Raw genomic sequence first — 18,972 nt, 5'->3', positions numbered from 1 at the left:
CTGGGGAACTCAACTTCCTCCTATCTCTCATGCTTTCCTAAAAAATTTTCTAGGCAACTCCTAATCTACCCTAATTACTTTGATTGTTCAATCTTCAGCAGGACATTTTAGCTTCAAATGAGGCATAGATGATAAGTGCCATATTTTAGTTATTTTTGGGATTAAAATGTTAGAACTTATCTTTTGATTGTAATATTTTTCTTATAAACTTCCCTTAATTCTAGTTATTTTATATATTGCACATTTATTAATGTTTCGATTTAAATATGGAAGATTCATCCATGCATTCCTTATGTTTTGAAGGTTGTTTGTAGATCCAGAAACCAAGCCAAAGATGAAGGGCAAAAGAGTAATTTTTGCAATATTTCAGAGCACCATTCGCCCAGGCTAGTAACCAACTTGCCTGGGCTAGTGAAGTTTCTTCAACCTTAAGCATTTGACTCGTCTGGGTGAGTACAACTTGCCTGGGTGAGTGGAATGTCTTCAGCCTTAAGCAACCAACTCGTCTGGGCGAGTACAGCTCGCCTAGGGGAGTTGGTTTGACACCTTTTCGCTCATTTTCTTTAAAAGCCATGCAAACCAACAGCAACAAGGTGTGGGTGCAAAAACTAAGAAGGATTGGATGTAATCTTTGTATCCTTATGTATTTCTTTTGATATTTTATGTATGTATGAATCTTTTCTACTCATTATTGGTGATTTCATTCTGTTTGTAATGCTTGATTCTATTTGACTGGAAAGTACTCTTAGAATTTGAACTAAATGAATTTACTCTTTACGTTAGGTTGCTAGGAATAAAGCATGACGTTTTGATTACAAATAACACGAGATTATGATTGTAATGCTGGGATATTTATTTAATATATGAGGAATCAATATTTGGTTAATATTCTTAGGATTGTCGAATGTGAGGAATCGAGTTGGGGAGATTTAATGTGTGCATGAGTGATGTTAGAAAATGATTCATATGTATTAATATTATTTGGATACTGAGGGTATGAATGATGAAATCCAATCCTACGTTTTTCTTGGATTAATTAAATCCTTTTTAATTATTTTTGTAATTTTAAATATTTCTGACAAATTAATTTCGTTGTTTCTGTTATTTCCGCTATTCTGTGACTTTCATTATTTTCGTTTAACCCATGATATTTCGATTGAAGTTGTTGTATATAACTATTGAACTATTTACTTTTATCTGGAGTATGTTCAATGATGGTTTTAGTAGACTCCTTAACCCCGAACGTGGTTAAAAGTTCGACGTGACCACGGACTACAACTTGTTCCCCCACAAAGTCAATCAAGACTCCATCAAAATAGTTGCAAAATGTCAATATGTATTTGCAATCCCACAAATGATTCCCAAAATATTACATTGGTCGAGCTCCTTTGATCTACTAAGATCCTCTTGACATTGCAGCTCATAATTATGATTGAAATAACAATTGAATCATCATTGTGAGGCATTATGCTTTTACAATCCTAGTCAGAAAAGTTGATAAAGTACCTGAAACACACTAGAAGGGGGGGTGAATATTGTGATGGATAAAAACTTTGTCTTTTAAAAACTTTGAAAGCTTTTCTTAAACAGATATCAATGGACGATAGGTTTCATCCAAGGGGTTCAAAATCACTTTGTACTTAAAAACTAGTTCACAAAACTTGGACACAATAATGTAGAAGTAAATTATAGGAAAAAAACTAGTTATATAGAAGTAGTAAACAAAACACAAAGATTTTATATTGGTTCACCTTAAAACTTGAAGGGTTCCACTAATCAAATATTTGATTACAACCAAGTATTCTCTATGCCACTTCTAGCTATAATGAGTACTCTCTAGGCCACTCCTGACACCACCCTTAATCTCCCCTTAAGATTAAGACACAAGTATTTTTTGTCACTAAGTCACTCTTGGCTTTCACAAATAATATATGTTTGATAGAAAATATACTCTAATAACTCAAAGAGTGTTTACACAATAAGCTCAAATACAATGAAACTTACTAGCTTAGTAGAGCTAAGGTTCACTTATTTCGGTCAAGTATCTTTCGTCCAACTAAACTGATAGTGTTACAACACTTTGTTCATTTTTTACTCAAATGATTGTCTAGTGGTTCGACCTCTTTATCACAAACATCTTCAAGTTTTATATAGACTTCAGAGCTTTGATCCATTGAGAGATCCCAGTTAGCCATTGTCTAATAGCTTAAGCGCTTTACATGAGGCACATTATTGTGCAAAGCATAAGTGGGGGGACCACAAACATCTTATGTATCAAATCTTCATAGAAGTACAACTTGCCAGTGTCGCCTTGTGCTCAAAGATGACATTTGGCATACAATTCAAATACAATGTTAAAAACATAGAACAAAAGGAATTAAGAATGTCAAGACAAGACAATTTAAAACTTCCCTTTTGTGCACTATGGCATGAATTGCTTACTGAATCATGAATGTTACTTTCAGATTATTACTTTTAGTACTTGAGAATCAAGTAATTATTCTACTTCCTTTGGACTATGAGCCAAGTGCTAAAGCACTTGTCTTCTTAGGACTGGATGTTGAGGTAGTATTGTCCAATGACTGATTCTTTAGCCATCATCTAAAGCCTTTCTATTCATGCTTTCTACTTGTATCTCATAGAGATAGATAAACCTGTAGCTTAAGCATAAAAGCTAAACACATAAAATTTATACTTTGTTAACATCAAAACCTTAGGGATTTAATTATTTGGTACAATCCAATATGACTTGGACACAACGAGACTTTATAGTTGACGATTGCCCAAGAGGCACTTAAATGCGTCAAGATAGCATCAGGATACCCTTGAGCCATCGGGTATCATTGATACTCTACATGTGCCTAAGGCAATAACTATCGCCCTTTCTATTCCATGCAACCCTCAATTTGGGGTAATCCCATTTTTGTTTTGGCTTTGAGTTGAATGACCCTACTTCTCTATCACTATCCCCAACCTCCCTCTTTTTCTCAATGAACTTTTCTACCTTTATGTGGCAAGTCACCTAGACCTTATCCCCACCATCGACTTGGCTCTTTTGTGGACCAAGGACTCCTTAAGCTGACTCGCCTCTAGTCCTTGACAAATGCAATGACAAACATTTCATTAGGGTCCAACACTCTAACAATGATGTTGTTGAACTTATTCAAGTACTCCTTTAGTGTTTCATCGGGGTATTGCTTTATGTCGAACAAGTCAATAACCTTTGGAGGTTTTCACTTGTAGACCATAAATTGGGTGAGGAAAATCTTGGAGAAGTCATCAAAAGAATGGATAGAGTGGTTAGGAAGTCTATTGAACCAGTCCAATGTTGTTGCCGCCACACTGCCAACAAACATCTTGCATTTGATCATGTTGGACACACTATTATCAACACTGGGCACTGTTAGTCGATGAATACGACTAACTTTTGTGTATAAAACCTGTGTAAATTGTATCAAACTCCTCCAATTTATGGTTAGTTTGCAGTGTTGTAATTACTTTTTGTTAAAGATAGGTAATACATACTTAGTATTCACATTTTGTGTGTTTAATAATCATTTCCTCTCAATTTCAGGTTAATTATGCAAGTTTGTGAAGTGATGATTTTCATCCTCTCGCTAAGCCAATCTTCTGGCTTAGCGAGCCATCCGCTGAACGCAACACTCCTCGACTGAGCGCAAGGAAGAATCTGGAAAGAATGATGAGTTGTGCATTTGCGCTGAGCGAAGGGTCATCCCGCTAAGCGCACCGCTTCATTCCATCCGCTGAGCGAGAAAAGCACGCGCTAAGCCGAAATCCACTAATGTGCGCTGAGCGGTCCATAGTCACGCTAAGTGCGCTAGCACAAACAAAGTCACCTATTTAAGCCTGAAATCAGATTTTGGAGAGGATTTTGGCCATTTTTCTCAAAGAGCTTCTGCATGTGAGAGATTCTAGAGAGAGAAAGGTCTGAATCCAGAGAGTTTTGAGAGCTTTTGCTGTGCGAAGACCTGCAGAGAACTGAGCGAGAAGAGGAAGTCATCCTGAGAGCATAAGATGAGTCTATGAGTGATTGTGAGGTTCTAGAGGTGGAGGAGACATCCCCACTACTTGTATTTCTTCAATCCTTCATTTTTCTCTTCTCTTTGTTGTAAAGGAAGCTTCCCAATTATGGAGAGCTAAATCCTCTGTTGGTTCTTCCTTATAGGTACTTGACATAAATACTTGTATATCTATTTAATGATGTTTTATGTGTTCTCTGTGCTATCAGTACGTCATTTCAGTGTGCTTTATCCTTGATCACGTAGATGCATGATTTGTTAGGATCATTTAATAGTGGAAACTGGTCTGATTCTTAGAGCTTGATAGGACAAGGCTAGTTTATCGTATTATCACGAGGGATTGGGGTACGATAACCTAGTTGTTTGTATGTTTGTCTTAATGCGGTTCTGGTCAAGTTTAGTCCAACAAGAGGAATCTAAAGACGATGCTTGATCAGGATTAGGCTAGACTATCATGAGGAATCAGGGTTTAGCATTTCATGAGACACCATAGAACACATGAGCATTGTTAAGTAGAGAATATCCTTTTAACATCAGGCACCTAATAGGAATACCAACGTGTTGTCTACTTGTCTTTACACATCATTACTCATGTGATTTTCCTTTTAATAGTTAGTTTACATACTTGTGCATAGTTGACACATCTCTTTTCATACTAGACACCTATTCACTGAATATAGCTTTACCAAGTAACACAAGTTCCCCGAGAGTTCAATACTCAATTCTTACCGTTTTATACTACTTGTGCGATCCGGTGCACTTACCGAGTTCGAATAGGCACGAAACATCTTGAAGTGGTCATTTTGATCCTGGGTGTTTTTGCAAGGTTCCTACTTTGGAACGATGTAATGTAGGGGTATGAATTCCACATCTATATGTTGATTGAAGGCTCATCCTTGTGGTTTAATTTTTTTTTATCATCACCACATGAAAAGATAGCACCTGAAATCATTAGGCAAAAAAGGACCTTTACAATCTATTTCAGGATCAAAGGGTTGTAAATCACCTGGATTGCCCCTAGTCATGCACTATATGCAGCAAATAATGTGTTTCTCAACAAGCACCTAACAAGGGGGTAAAATTACAGCTATACTCAAACGATATCCAAATAAGCTGAAATTTTGTGAGGAACACCCTAAAATCATGAAAATATAGCACAAAAAATTTCAAACAAAAATTCAAAGTCTAACTATGAAAACTACCTAAGCAAAGTTTAGAAAAATAAGACAAAATTACTTGAAAAATAAAAAAAAAACTTAGTAAACGGCTGATTTTTGGTGTTTGGGAGACCCCAACCAGCTAAAGCGGGTTTCCATAGTATGGGGAATTTTTTTCTACCCCAAATGCATATATAATAATAGTCATTCTGACACCCGAAGCAAAAGTTATGGCCGTTTTAAGTTTTGCTAAAAACAAGTTCCCAAAATTTTTGTCTCTCTCAAATACTGTCACACTAAGTGCTCCTAGTATTTTTCACACAAAATATGGATCAAAAGAAGCTACCACACAAAAAATCTGCCAAAAATAACAACTTTAACTATCAAAACAAAAATTGCTAATTAAATTGCAAAATCAGTCGCTAATTCCAGTCGTTAATCACTGTTCACAGCAAAACACAAGGCTGAATCAATTGCTGAAACAATCTCTAAAAACAGTTGCTAAACAGGGGACACGACTGAAATGCAAAACAGAACGCTACACAAAACAAGACAACTAAACACTATTATGAACCTTTGACCCACTGCTCCTCGGCAACAACGCCAAATTTGATCGAGGTCGTACCCGAATCAAATAAACATTAAAAATACAGTATCTAGGAAGTGATCATAGATCATCTCCCAACGAGCAATGGCCAACCAAATGTTCATAACAGATAGTAAGAAAACAGTAACGAATTGGGGGGGATTGTTTATTTTTGTAAATTAAACAGCGAACAAATTTTAATTAGAAAATAACAGAATTAAGACATGTTGTTTCCCCTTGATTTACAAGCAAGTCTCTTATCCTAGGTTACGAGGATTTATCCTTCATCAGTTCAACCACTTAATCCAACCCTAAATTAAATTACTAAGCGAAATTTAATATAAGGCTGTCATTATGTGATTAAGCAACACATACACCAATTAATTATGAACGAAACTGATCATTAAGCATGAACGTAAATTAAGCGCAAAGACAATTAATCAAGCACTAAGCATGCATGGATTAATAGCAACAAATATAGAGTAATTGGTGAAGAGGAAAAACTGATCAACATTCAATAGTAATAATAAAACCTCAAAGAGAGTTGTGCTTGATCCTCAAGAGAAAACAACGCTGGAGACTTAGCCTTCCATTAATTAGTAGAAAACGAAATTGTAATAGAAAACGAAGAAAACTAAAATTATTCTCCTCTCTCCAACGAAAGGGGAGCCTAAAACTAAAACCTTTGTGCTGTTATATAGGTTCTCAGCCCAGCCCCAAAGCTTACAAATCTGTTTTAAGTCCAAACCCGTAAATAAAATAAAATCTGGACAAGATAAGATAAGATACTTATTTAATTAATATTAATGTAATGACATGATTGTATAACTAACTTCATTTTTTTGTTATGTTAAGGTTTAAGTTTTTTCAAATATAAGATATAAAATTTTTATGTTTTATATTATTTAGTCATTTGAATTTAATTAGTTGCATGGAAGATTCATTTTTATATTATATAAAATCTAAGAACTTAAAATATATTAAATCCTCTTCAATAATAGACTTAAATATATTTTTTTTCGTGTAATTTAGTATTTTTTTAATTTTGTCTATGTAATTTTTTGTTTTGTTTTAATCATTGTAAAATGTATTTTTTTTCTTAAAGTGTTTTAGATAATATTTTGAACAATAAAAAAATAATTTGAACAGTAAAAAATAGATTTTTGATGAAAAAAAACATATTTTTATAAAGACAAAACAAAAAAAATGAAAAAATGAAAATAAAAAAAACACTAAATTGCAATGGCTAAAAATGTATTTAAGCTTTAATAACATGCACTACATTACATGGCTTAAATACATTTCCGCATGGCTTAAATACATTTCCGCAATCTTGATTTTTTTGTTTTTCATACCTATAATTTTTTTTTGTTTTAATCTTTACAAAATGATTATTTTACTTTTCGTTCTTAAAATATTTAATATAACGTAAATAATCATTGTTCAAAATATTTTTTTTATTATTCAAAGTGTTATAAAAATATTGTAAGAAGAAAAAACAAAATAAATATATTTTACCAGAATTAAAATAATTTATTTTTTCAAGGACGAAAATAAAAAATATTAAATTATAGGAAAAAATATATTAAAAACTTATTAAATTAACAATTCAAAATATTAATGCTCGTATATTGTTAGAGTTGCGGTTTCACTGATGACCCGGAGGCCCAAGTCCGTTTATCAAACTCTATGTGTGAGTAGCATGTTCCAACAACTCAGCTTTTTCAGAACAGCCATTACTACCACTGTTCGCTATGAAAGATGACAAACAGGCTCCAGTTCCTGCTTCTACAACCGAAGGACAACCTATACGATGTAAAGGTGCTTCAAACTTTATCCAAATATGTTTTATTATTTTTATTTATAATTAGTACTTCTTAGTGTTATTTCAGTTTTGACTCACATGAGTGTGTGTGGTTTATTTTTGTTGCAAAACTGTAGCGGCGGTTTCTAGAAGAGCTGGTGAGCCGTTGGTTATTGAGGACATCATTGTGGCGCCGCCAAAGCCTCGTGAGGCTCGGATTCGTATTATTTGTTCCTCTCTCTGCCACAGCGACATCACACTTCGGAACCTTCAGGTTTATTATTATTATTAATTGAAACTTGAAGAAAGAGCAGTGATAGTATCAGTTACATTTTAAAGGCTTGTGAAAGAAAATGAAAATAATTATATATATTGTAGGATAATTTAAAAATAAAAAATATGTATATCAAAGAGAATAATTGTCTTATTAATAGTTATAGATTATTAGTTTAAAGAAAGATACTTCATGTTCTATATGTATTTTTAAAAGAAAAAGAAAAAACAATTAAAGAAAGTAATGGTAATAACAACCACATTTTGAAGGTTTATGAAGAAAATAAAAATAATTATATATATTGAAAGATCATTTAAAAACAAAAAATATGTATATCAAACGAAATAATTATTTTTATTAATAGTTAAAGATTATTATTGGAAAACATTGCATATGCAAAGAGGCTGTTTTCGGATTTGAACCCATGATCAACAAGTTAACAAGGCACAACTTTACCGCTGCACCAGAGCTCGCCCTTGTTATTGAGAACAACTAAAAAGAGTAAAAGTAAAATAGTAGGTAATCTAGAGAGTAGTTAGAAGATAAAGTAGTCTATTAAAAAGTGGAAATCATAAAAGAATATTTCCTTTATTATATATTTTTGGGCATCAATCTTTTATTATTCTTACTTTTGTTTTCATGTGATTTTATAGTAATAACTTTTGAATGGCTTTTAAAGATGTCTTTTTTCTATGTTTTGAAGGACCCTCCTGCCATTTTCCCAAGGATTCTAGGTCATGAGGCAACTGGGTGAGTTTTTGCATTTTTGTTATTTTTAGAATGGTTTTATTTACTGAAAACTTATCTTATTCCCCACAAAATGCAGAATTACAAATAGGATCTTTCTGCATTAATATAAACTATTTGAACATTGCAATCTTTTTTACCATTTGAGCATTAATTCTGGGACATCTATTATGTAGGTGTTCGGTAATAGATTAATTCTGGGACATCATTTTTTTTTTTTTTTACAAAACCTCTATTTGTAAAAATAAATGATTATTTCTTCAAAAATAGCTAAACTAAATGCGCACAGTGAAAGATTTTAAATTCCAGTTGTGGTTGTGAGTTGATGGGGCCAATTGCAGCCTGATATGGTTGTAGCAACAGTAAACAGCGCAACCAAGTTGTTGCTATTGCATCATGTGATCCGTAATGTAAAAGCATTAATTTGAGTTCACTGAATTTTTATTATGGACCTTGAGAAGTGGTTTCTATTCCTACTTTTGGTACCTGTTTATTTGATTGCTTGTAAATAGACTTTCTTGGTTACTTGTGGTATAATTTTTAAGAGTCATCTCTAGTTTGTTGTGGTAAAATCGCTTATAAATAGATAGCGTAATTCTCGAGAGTTTTTTTCTTTTTATCCGTTTGAATTGAACACGGTACCAGAGATTACAACACTCAAATACCCTGCTCAACTAATTGAGCTAGACCTCCTTGGTATTCTCAAGAAGAGTTAATTGTATAAATCCAATTTTCAGATTGAATAACTGGGACTGATTTTGATGTCTAATCTGCAAGCATTTTGATGATTCAAAAGAGTAATTCTGTGACTACATGTGTTTTTTCACTTGTCTTATCTTATGTTGGCTTTAAGGTATTTGCTTCCTTGTGCGTCCACTAATTTCTTCTGCATATTCAAACATTGAAGAGCATGGCAGTTGTTGATGTGTTTCAACCTATTTTTAAGAGTCGTCTCTGGTTTTGTGGTAAAATCGCTTTTAAATAGATAGCCTGATTCTCAAGAAGAGTTAATTGTATAAATCCAATTCTCAGATTGAATAACTGCGACTGATTTTGATGTCTAATCTGTGCAAGCATTTTGATGATTCAACAAGAGTAATTCTGTGACTTCATATGTTTCTTCACTTGTCTTATCTTGTGTTAGTTGTAAAGTATTCGTTTCCTTGTGTGTCCACTGAGACAACACAAAACCTTATAAGGCTCAGGTTTATGAGTCTTTTTCTCACTTATATGTGTTTAACCTTTCCATTCCTACCCAATGTGAGACTTCACCTCACACTTGTAGTCCAACACAAACATTGAAAAGTATGACAGCTGTTGATGTGTTTCAACCAATTTTTATCCTTTCATGTGATTACAGGGTTGTGGAAAGTGTTGGGAAGGATGTAACTGAAGTTACAAAAGGTGATGTGGTAATTCCAGTTATCCTACCAGAATGTGGGGAGTGCATAGATTGCAAATCAACCAAGAGCAACCGGTGCACTAATTTTCCTTTCAAGGTGTCTCCTTGGATGCCTCGAGATGGCACCACAAGATTCACTGGCCAAAATGGAGAGATCATATACCATTTCTTGTTTATTTCAAGTTTCAGTGAGTACACTGTGGTGGACATTGCTAATCTGATAAAGATTGATCCAGAAATTCCTCCTGACAGAGCATGCCTTCTCGGATGTGGTGTTTCAACAGGCAATTTCTTAACAAGTTTCATTTATTATTTAATAATTTTCACCATAATTTCGCCTTTTCTAATGATTTTTAACCAATAATAGAGACTATTTGAAATAGTGTTACTAACATTCTTCTTTATTCTAAACTGAATTGATATTGATATTTAGTACAACATACAGTTTATATGATTTTTAACAAACCAATCAGATGATGTTTCGAGTTAACGAGGGAGAGAGAATATTTATTTAATGAAAAAGAGAGAAAAGATTGACCTATCAATTGATTGTTCAAATTTTCATATTCATACCATTAAGTAGTAACCTTATATTACAAGATAACAACATTCATTTGATTCAATGTTTTGAAATCTTGATAAATTCTTCATCTTCTAGGGGTAGGTGCTGCTTGGAGAACTGCAGGTGTGGAACCCGGGTCAACAGTAGCTATTTTTGGGTTGGGATCTATTGGATTAGCTGTATGGACTCTTTGAACATGGTTTTGTTTTATTTGTGACTTTGGGTATCTGTATATGAAAATGCTTATTACAATTCATTGGCTTCCTAGGTTGCAGAGGGAGCTAGACTTTGTGGAGCAACTAGGATTATAGGTGTGGACATCAACCCAGAAAAGTTTGAAATTGGTAATGCACTGTTTGTTTAACAACATAATATCAACCCTTTATATAATAAATTGTTAGATGTGCTCCTACTACTAAGGTATAAAGCAGAAAGTGGTGGAAGGGTGTTAAGGATATCTTTCTATTTTCCAGTATTACATTTCTCTCTTTCCGAAACTGGTATCAGATGCCTGTCAGAACAAGCAAGCCTACTAGAATAGGCGAGAACCAAGATAGGCTATAGGCTTTGATACCATGTTAGATTTCAGCTTAAAATCAATTGACACTAAGAGAAATTGTCCAACAGATATATAAGTTGTGCCCTGAGAATTAAGGCAGGTGATGTGAGACTTCCTAACTGAGGGAAATTCTGGTTTTGTGAATAGGATATGACTCATCTGATTCCTTTTTCTATCATATATATTTTAAATTTCTTTTGATGCGTGAATTCTTAATTTTATTTCATGGTTTTGTTCTTCACTTCTAATCAGGAAAGAAGTTTGGAGTCACAGACTTTGTCAATGCTGGAGAATGTGGGGGCAAACCTGTTGGCCAGGTCTAGCCTCTTGAGGGCATCAATCGTAATCTTATTTTTGTTGAAATTCCCCTCTTGTTGCCAAGGGAAGCAGAAACAAATTTTTCTCTTTGCATGAGATAAAATGAAAAGATTAAAAGAATCTATGAAGCATGGACATCTCTCTTGTTCAAAGTGTCCGTGTTGGACACGTTTCCAACACCGACACATCTCGACACTTGTTCGACACTTCTTATGAATTTTTCAATTTAAAAATGACTTTTTGTTGGCTTGAACACTTAAGTGGATACCTTTACACAACTCAAACACTTGAAAAAATATAGAATGTTGGTTTAAAAAGATAAATATACCATCAATTTAAATATTTTATTATGTTACTCATTTTATTTCATTAGTGTCCCTCTTTGTGTGTGTTTGAGGTGTCCCTGTGTCTTATATTTTAAACATCAGCTGTGTCGAAGGGTCCGTGTTCCTGTCGTGTCCATGCTTCATAGAAAAGAATTTTGTAAATATTGTACTATATTCATGAGTTCACTGTCTTTACTATTTGTCCGCCAAACTATATTCAAATGTGGCTGCTGAGCAGGTTATCATAGAGATAACTGATGGGGGAGCGGATTATTGCTTTGAATGTGTTGGTATGGCATCATTGGTGCATGAAGCATATGCTTCTTGTAGAAAGGTACATGCTACTCCATCAAAAGTTCCCAAACGCATCCCTCATAGTCATATATAGGCAGACAATGATAGTGTGACTAAATGTATAAATAAATTACCAACAACAGTTGGCACAAGTGATAGCGGCTTGTGTCCTTTAATCAAGGGATCTAGGGTTTGAATTCTAGTTGGACCTTGGGTATGGAATAAATTGTGTTAGGATGAAAATATCTATCTTGTATGCGCTCGAGGTCCTCGACGAAGACTAGTTACAGCTTTCGGCGGAAGTTACTTCATACCATACCAATACCATGTAAACAAAAAAGAATCTATAAATAAGTATGGTTTTGACCAATCGCCACTTCACAAAGCTTGAAAGGCCACTAAAAGTTGTGAAGTCTTAATTTGGGCTAACTAAATTGAAATTCCATATACTTTATGAATAGAAAAAGACTCTTTGGTTAAATAGAAATAGGCTAGATTGAACTTGCCAATAATATGAGCTACACAAATCAATAGGTCATGAAAGCATAAGTTGAAAGCTGATGATTTTGCCTTCAGGGTTGGGGAAAAACAATTGTTTTAGGAGTGGACAAGCCCGGAGCTAGGATAAACCTCAGTTCTTACGAGGTCCTTCATGATGGAAAGAGCCTCATGGGATCCTTATTTGGAGGTCTCAAACCCAAGTCTCATGTACCCATTCTCCTTAAACGTTACATGGACAAGGTAAAGTATGCAATTGATTTTATTTTCATTTTTAACTATGCTGTCTGTCCCATCAACAATGATATATATATATATATATATATATATATATATATATATATATATATATATATATATATATATATATAATTAGTAATGACAAAATGAAATATTAAATCATTTGTGACAATTCTATTCTATTAACTTTTGCCCCATAAATCAATAGGAATTGCAGTTGGATAAATTTGTCACTCATGAGGTGGAGTTTAAGGACATCAATAAAGCTTTTGATTTATTGAGTAAAGGAGAGTGTCTTCGATGTGTGATTTGGATGGATAAATGAGTACATTGTTATGTATTCCTAGTCCTTGAATCATGATTTGCAACATGAAAAAGTTGAAGTGTGCTTTTTCCCTTTCGTATTTGATTAAAACTTATTCAATAAAGCAGAGCTGCTATCGTATTGCACTGCAAATGCACTTGAAGCCAGTAAAATAATTAATAGGGGAGATAATAGTGGTCCTTGTTGCTCCAAAGTGTTTTAGTCTGTATAATCCAGAAACAGCATCATTTGGTATTTCCCATTCTATGGTAGCTAAACCATGCAAGGAACTATTATCTACTTTCCACCTGAAAAACAAGCTTAAATCATCATCATCGTATACAGAAATCCATCTTTCCTCTTGAAGCCTCTCCACCACTGCAAATGTGCCTTCTGTCAGAAGGTCATATCTTGGATTGGAACTCCAGAATGTAGCCTTGGTGTATCTCCCTTTGTAAAATAGCCTCTTTTTGGTAAGGCTTTGTCTTACTTGAGTAAGAAGCTGATTTGTACAGATGAGAGATCAAGTGGAGAAGGACCTTTTATAGTGATGTTCTCTCCTTTAGCCATTGCCTGTGCTAGTTTCTTGAATTCTTGGATGTATGCTGATAATGTGAGGACCATACAGTGTTGAAGCAGCCTGCAAATCATATTATTACTTATTAGTAATAATTTAGATATAGTTTGTCTCGAAGGTAAAGCCTAAAAGCTATGGTAGCATGTGCTGCTTGCTTATGCCAGATACAAGTATGGTATAATGTCAGGGTCATAAAGAACACAAGTGCATGTTTGCATATGATTAATTTTGGGAAATAATTGTTGTTTTTCCTAAAACTCTTTGATTTATTTCTTCATAATAAACTGAAGCAAACACATTAAATTAATCCAAGCTTTGATAAATTAGACATTGGCTTATTTTAAGTTAGCTCCTTGCCACTCTTGAAGTTAGATTTCCTGAACATCAATTGCTTCTGTCAAACATGGATATCTAATACCAACTCTGGTCCTGTCAAGGTTTCTAAAACCAGACTGGATTGGCCAGTTCGATTGGTTGAACTGGGAATCGAACTGTTGTCCGGTCTAGATGGGCCCTGAAACCAGACACTAAAAGAACTGCTTAAAAAACCATTAAACAGGTATAAAACCGTCAAAATCGGTGGTTCACCGGTTCTCCAAGTGAAAAAAAAAATAAAAATACTGTTGTGTGAAAGAGAACACGCTATCCAAAGCCGTGTAATTGCAGTATGTACCTATCTAAGTGAAAGTGAGAGCACTCTGAATAATAGCTATGTGAACATGTAAAGGTAAAGTCATAAAAAGCGTGTCTCTCATACTCTGCAGACTAAAAAGATGCAATGAAAAATAGTGTGATTAAAATTTACTAATAAAAAATAAAACTTATTAAATAAAAATGAAATACATTAATTTTTTAATGTATTAAATTAAATATTATAATAATTGAGACCAGTATTATATTAAGTATTTGTCAGTCCTGCTATAACCACATATGTTTCATCATCGAATTCTCCATCGTTGCTAGATATTAATGTCTCCTTCACTGCCTCCCTTAGCCTTCTTCCAGCCATTGTTATAAACTCTGTATAATAATCAGGGTTAGAGCATGTGATTGTGTTTCATTATGTACTTAACAATTATGTAGATCATCATGAAGCCTTTAATCATATAAAAGAGCAAGGCCATGTTTAGATATACTTTTTTTTTTTTAACTTTAAGTACTTATAGGAGAAAAAAATAAAAAGAAAATAAATAAAATAAGCTTCTCCCATATGCTAAAATTAGTTTATGCATGAGTTAAAATTAGCTTTAGGAGAAACTAAAACAAGAGAAATTCTACAAATTATCTTTTGTATAAGCTAATTCTAGCTTATGGGATAAAAACAATTTCTCCTTTTTTCTATTTTCTTTTCTTTAAGTGTTACCTATTCAATTCAAGATTTGGCAACGGAAAGATTACAAACCTCCTGGTACGGAAAGAATGATAAACTTTCCCAATCTTATGATTTGGATTGGAAGAATTGCTGGCTGTAGCAACATCCAAAACATAATTATTGATCAGTACATTGTTATGGAGATTGTTATCTTTTAAGATAGCAGACAAGAACTTAAATGTAGTCTTACCGCCCAAGGATAAGGAAAAAACATTTCACCGGTGCTCAACAGAACTGGCTTTGGTTTTTGGCAGTGCTCTTGATGTTGACTTGGTTCTTTCAGAAAATCCCTCACATTCTTCCAGAATGGATTAATCTGCACAATTGGATCTTAGTTAATAGGCTTAAATAACTTTTAGGTCCATGATATATATACCAGATGTTTGCTTTGAGACCTGATAAATTGTTTCGTTGTTGAGTCTTTGATATAATAAAAGTTTTGTTTTGAGTTCCTACGGTATATTAAGTCATAATGTGACATCATCCCAACAATCGTTGAGATAGTGTCACATCATCACTTAATTATGACAAAGACTCAAAACAAAATTTTTAATATATTAAGGACTTATAATAATAATAAAAAAATTATCAACGACTCAAAACAAAAATTTAGTATATACTAAAGATCTCAAATATATTTAAGCCTAGTTATAACACATAGGTAAAAGAATAAGTAAGAACATGATATAAACACTCTCAAGGAAGTGTACTTGAAATTCCATCTTAGGTTAATTAATTGAACCTAAACGAGGATTCTAAGAGCTGACTAATTCTACCTGAAAGGTGAGTTAACGTATGTTTCTTACTAAAGTGAATACAGAGACCCAACAACCACATGAATATAGTTAAATGTTTCATTTTCATATATTTTAAAAATATATACAATGTCAATTGATGTATATTATCAAAGTAATTATATAATTTTAGGTTAATATGAAGTTTTGTAGATATGAGTTTTTAAAGTTGTTTAATTATGTAAGAGTTGTTTTAACTTGCATTGGTCTCAACCTTTTAAATACACACAAAGCCCTCTCATGATACACATGGTTGTAGTCAATCTTCCCTGACAGTTCCTCTGAAGTAGACTCAAACAGTTCCACAACAGTTTTGAATTGCCTTTCACCTATGATTTTTGTGCTTAATATTTCATCTGGGTACCTGCTCCTTGCAAAATTATAAGCACATCCTTTTCTACAAGCATAGGAAACAGCAAGAAATCACATACATAACATGGGATACATATAATACAATACAATACATACATTGAGATATTAAAAAAGTTTAAAAAATAATACAATATATAAGAACAGTTTAAAACAAGATGCTAAAGTTTAAACATTAAATAAAAATTTTAAATCACGGGAGAAAGTTCATATTTTGAAAATCAGGCATGACACAAGATGCTACTGTTTACCAAATTATTGTTGTATTTCAATTTGTATTGATATAAAAAATTTATATAATAAAAGTAAAAGAAATTATATAATGAGTAAATAGTATATGTACTTTGTCATTCAATCATAAATTGTAGTAGTATATGATTATAAGTTTATAATTTTTTACAATAATCATCTTAAGAGTCTACTTATTAGGATTAGACAAGTTCTACCAACTAATTTCTGTTAGCTTAGTTGTTAACTTTTTATTTTTGGTTAGTTTTATAGTTAGTTACAACTAACTCTAGTTTAGTTTGTGTATGTAGCTAATCTTGTAAACATTCAGTTGTATGTAAGAGAAGATCATCCCAGAAACTAAGTTTTTTCTCCAATTTCTATTAGAGTTTCTTTCATGGTATCATCCCTGTATATGAAGCTATCTTCGTTCATCATTCTTCCGCTTTTCTGTATCTAAGATTTAGTTTCCTTTTTCGATCCTTCTCGTCTTCTTCTTTTTGATCAACCATGGTTGTTAACAATTAGCATTCAACTTCCGACCACCTTGTCAACCCTGCCAATCCCTATTTTCTTCATCCCGGAGAGAATCCCGTTGTTATTCTTGTTTCGCCACTGTTGACCGAAAGCAACTTTCATCAATTGGAACGTGATATGATTGCGGCGCTTGAATCCAAGAACAAAGAGCATTTCCTCTTTGGCACACTTCCCTGTCCTCCATCAACAGATCCAATGCATGAAGCTTGGAGGTGTTGCAATCGCATGGTGATGCCATGGCTCACTCGTTCGATGAGTCCTTCGATCAAGCAATCTATGATGTGGATGGATTCAACATTTGAAATCTGGAAAGATCTCAGGGATTGTTTTTCGCATTCTGACAAGTTTTGCATTGCTGATCTTCAAGATCAATTCCAGAGTTGTAAGCAAGGTGATTCTAGCATTTTTTAGTACGTCTGTAGATTCTATGGAAAGAACTAGAACTGTATCAATGTTTTTTGCTATGTACATGTTCTAGTATCTGTTCCTATGGGCTCATTCCTAAACTTAAGAAAGAACGTGAAAATGACTGTGCAATTTGTTTTTTGTGTGGTCTTAATGATGTGTATGCATCAGTTCGGTCTTAAGTCATGCTTATGGAACCCATGTTTTCTCTAGTTAAAACCTTTTCTCTTGTGCTTCAACATGAAAGAGAATTTATTGGTGAATCTAGTTCTCAATCACCTACTGATACTGTTGGTTTTTCCACTGTTAAAAACAATGGCAATTCCTCTTCCTTCAGTAAGAGTTTTTCTAATCATAACAAGATTCATGGTAATTCTGGTAAAGGATCTAAAGGCAATAAGCTTTGCACTTATTATGGAAAAACTAATCATACTGTTGAGACATGTTTTTTCATGCATGGATTTCCTGCTGGATATAGAAACCGTGGTAAAGGAGTTTCTTCAAATTTCAAATATTCTACTAGCTTGGCTGAAAGAAATTTTGATACAACTTCACAACATGGTACCTTGGAGGACAGTTCCAGTCGAGACTAATTTTATTTGTCCAAAGATCAGTACAATGCCATCATAGTCCTTCTTCAGCCGACCAAGGACTCTTCTACTTCTATTAATCACATTCAACATTTTGTGGTTAATCAATCAAGTATTGTCTCTTCTCTTTGGATTCTTGATAGTGGTGCCACAGACCACATATGTCCTGATAAATCTTCTTTTTCATTTCTTAAGAAGATGAAACCTATTCATGTTCGACTTCCTAACAATAGTTTTGTTATTGCATCTTTTGCTAGTGACATTCAGTTAGGTGATTTGCTTTCAAAGAATGTTCTGTATGTTCCCCATTTCTCTGTTCACCTTGTTTCCATTTCAAAGTTTCTTAGCATTATTGATTGCTTAGTCATTTTCTGTAAATCCATTTGTCTAATTGTGCAGACCTCCAACTTCAAGATGATTGGAGTAGCTAAGCAACATCAAGGTCTTTTCCATTTGTAGGATTTCAGTGATTTGAATTCTTTTTCTTTTTCTAAAGATTCTATTGTAAATGCTACTGATAGTTCCATGTTATGGCACTCTAGACTAGGCCATACTTCAAATAAAGTGTTGCACCAGTTATGTTCTCACAATATAATGAAATTTATTTTGATTCTTTTCATCCTTGTGATACTTGTCATTATGCTAAGCAAAAGAAATTACCCTTTCCAGTACTACTGTTAGCTCAAAAGTTTTTTGAATTAATTCATGTTGATATTTGGGGCTCCTATTCTATTCCCTCTTTTGAAGACCATCGATTTTCTTAATTGTTGTCGATGACTTTAATAGATTCACTTGGATCTACTCACTAAAAACTAAAGTCAAGGTTAAAATTGTGCTTCCAAACTTTATTCTCCTCGTTCAGAACCAATTTTCAGTAAAATTGAAGAAATTAAGATCAAATAATGGTAGGGAGTTCTTTTTAACAGATTTTTTTGCCACACATGGAATCTTTCATGAGACATCTTGTCCTGAGACTCCTCAATAGAATG

The 18,972-nt window shown here is 33.5% G+C and overlaps 1 protein-coding gene across 3 annotated transcripts; it reads left to right on the top strand.

The window, feature by feature from the left end:
• Positions 1 to 7,428: 7,428 nt before the first annotated feature.
• On the top strand, positions 7,429 to 18,596 carry LOC114403760 (alcohol dehydrogenase-like 7). Of its 3 annotated transcripts, none has more exons than XM_028366911.1 (10): positions 7,429 to 7,604; positions 7,725 to 7,861; positions 8,565 to 8,611; positions 9,969 to 10,294; positions 10,669 to 10,751; positions 10,841 to 10,916; positions 11,384 to 11,448; positions 12,014 to 12,109; positions 12,646 to 12,810; positions 18,383 to 18,596. In XM_028366911.1, exons 1-10 carry the CDS (start codon positions 7,538 to 7,540, stop codon positions 18,440 to 18,442), a joined length of 1,122 nt encoding a protein of 373 aa, XP_028222712.1. In that variant the 5' UTR covers positions 7,429 to 7,537; the 3' UTR covers positions 18,443 to 18,596. The 3 variants fall into 3 exon arrangements, with proteins under 3 accessions (XP_028222712.1, XP_028222711.1, XP_028222710.1); XM_028366910.1 differs by lacking the exon at positions 18,383 to 18,596 and adding an exon at positions 13,016 to 13,995 and having other exon boundaries at positions 7,430 to 7,598; XM_028366909.1 differs by lacking the exon at positions 18,383 to 18,596 and adding an exon at positions 13,016 to 13,995 and having other exon boundaries at positions 7,430 to 7,604.
• Positions 18,597 to 18,972: the final 376 nt, after the last annotated feature.

Source organism: Glycine soja, chromosome 20 (assembly GCF_004193775.1).
Source record: "Glycine soja cultivar W05 chromosome 20, ASM419377v2, whole genome shotgun sequence".
NCBI classification, from domain to species: Eukaryota; Viridiplantae; Streptophyta; class Magnoliopsida; order Fabales; family Fabaceae; genus Glycine; species Glycine soja.
The sequence above is the reverse complement of the archived record's forward strand: the minus strand, read 5'-3'. Positions and strand labels throughout refer to the sequence as shown.

Coding starts and splice junctions, on each gene's coding strand:
- LOC114403760 (XM_028366909.1), top strand. CDS start 7,538: ATGAAAGATGACAAACAGGCTCCAGTTCCTGCTTCTACAACCGAAGGA. Junction 8,612..9,968: donor CTAGGTCATGAGGCAACTGG/GTGAGTTTTTGC, acceptor ATGTGATTACAG/GGTTGTGGAAAGTGTTGGGA. Junction 10,752..10,840: donor TGGGATCTATTGGATTAGCT/GTATGGACTCTT, acceptor TTGGCTTCCTAG/GTTGCAGAGGGAGCTAGACT.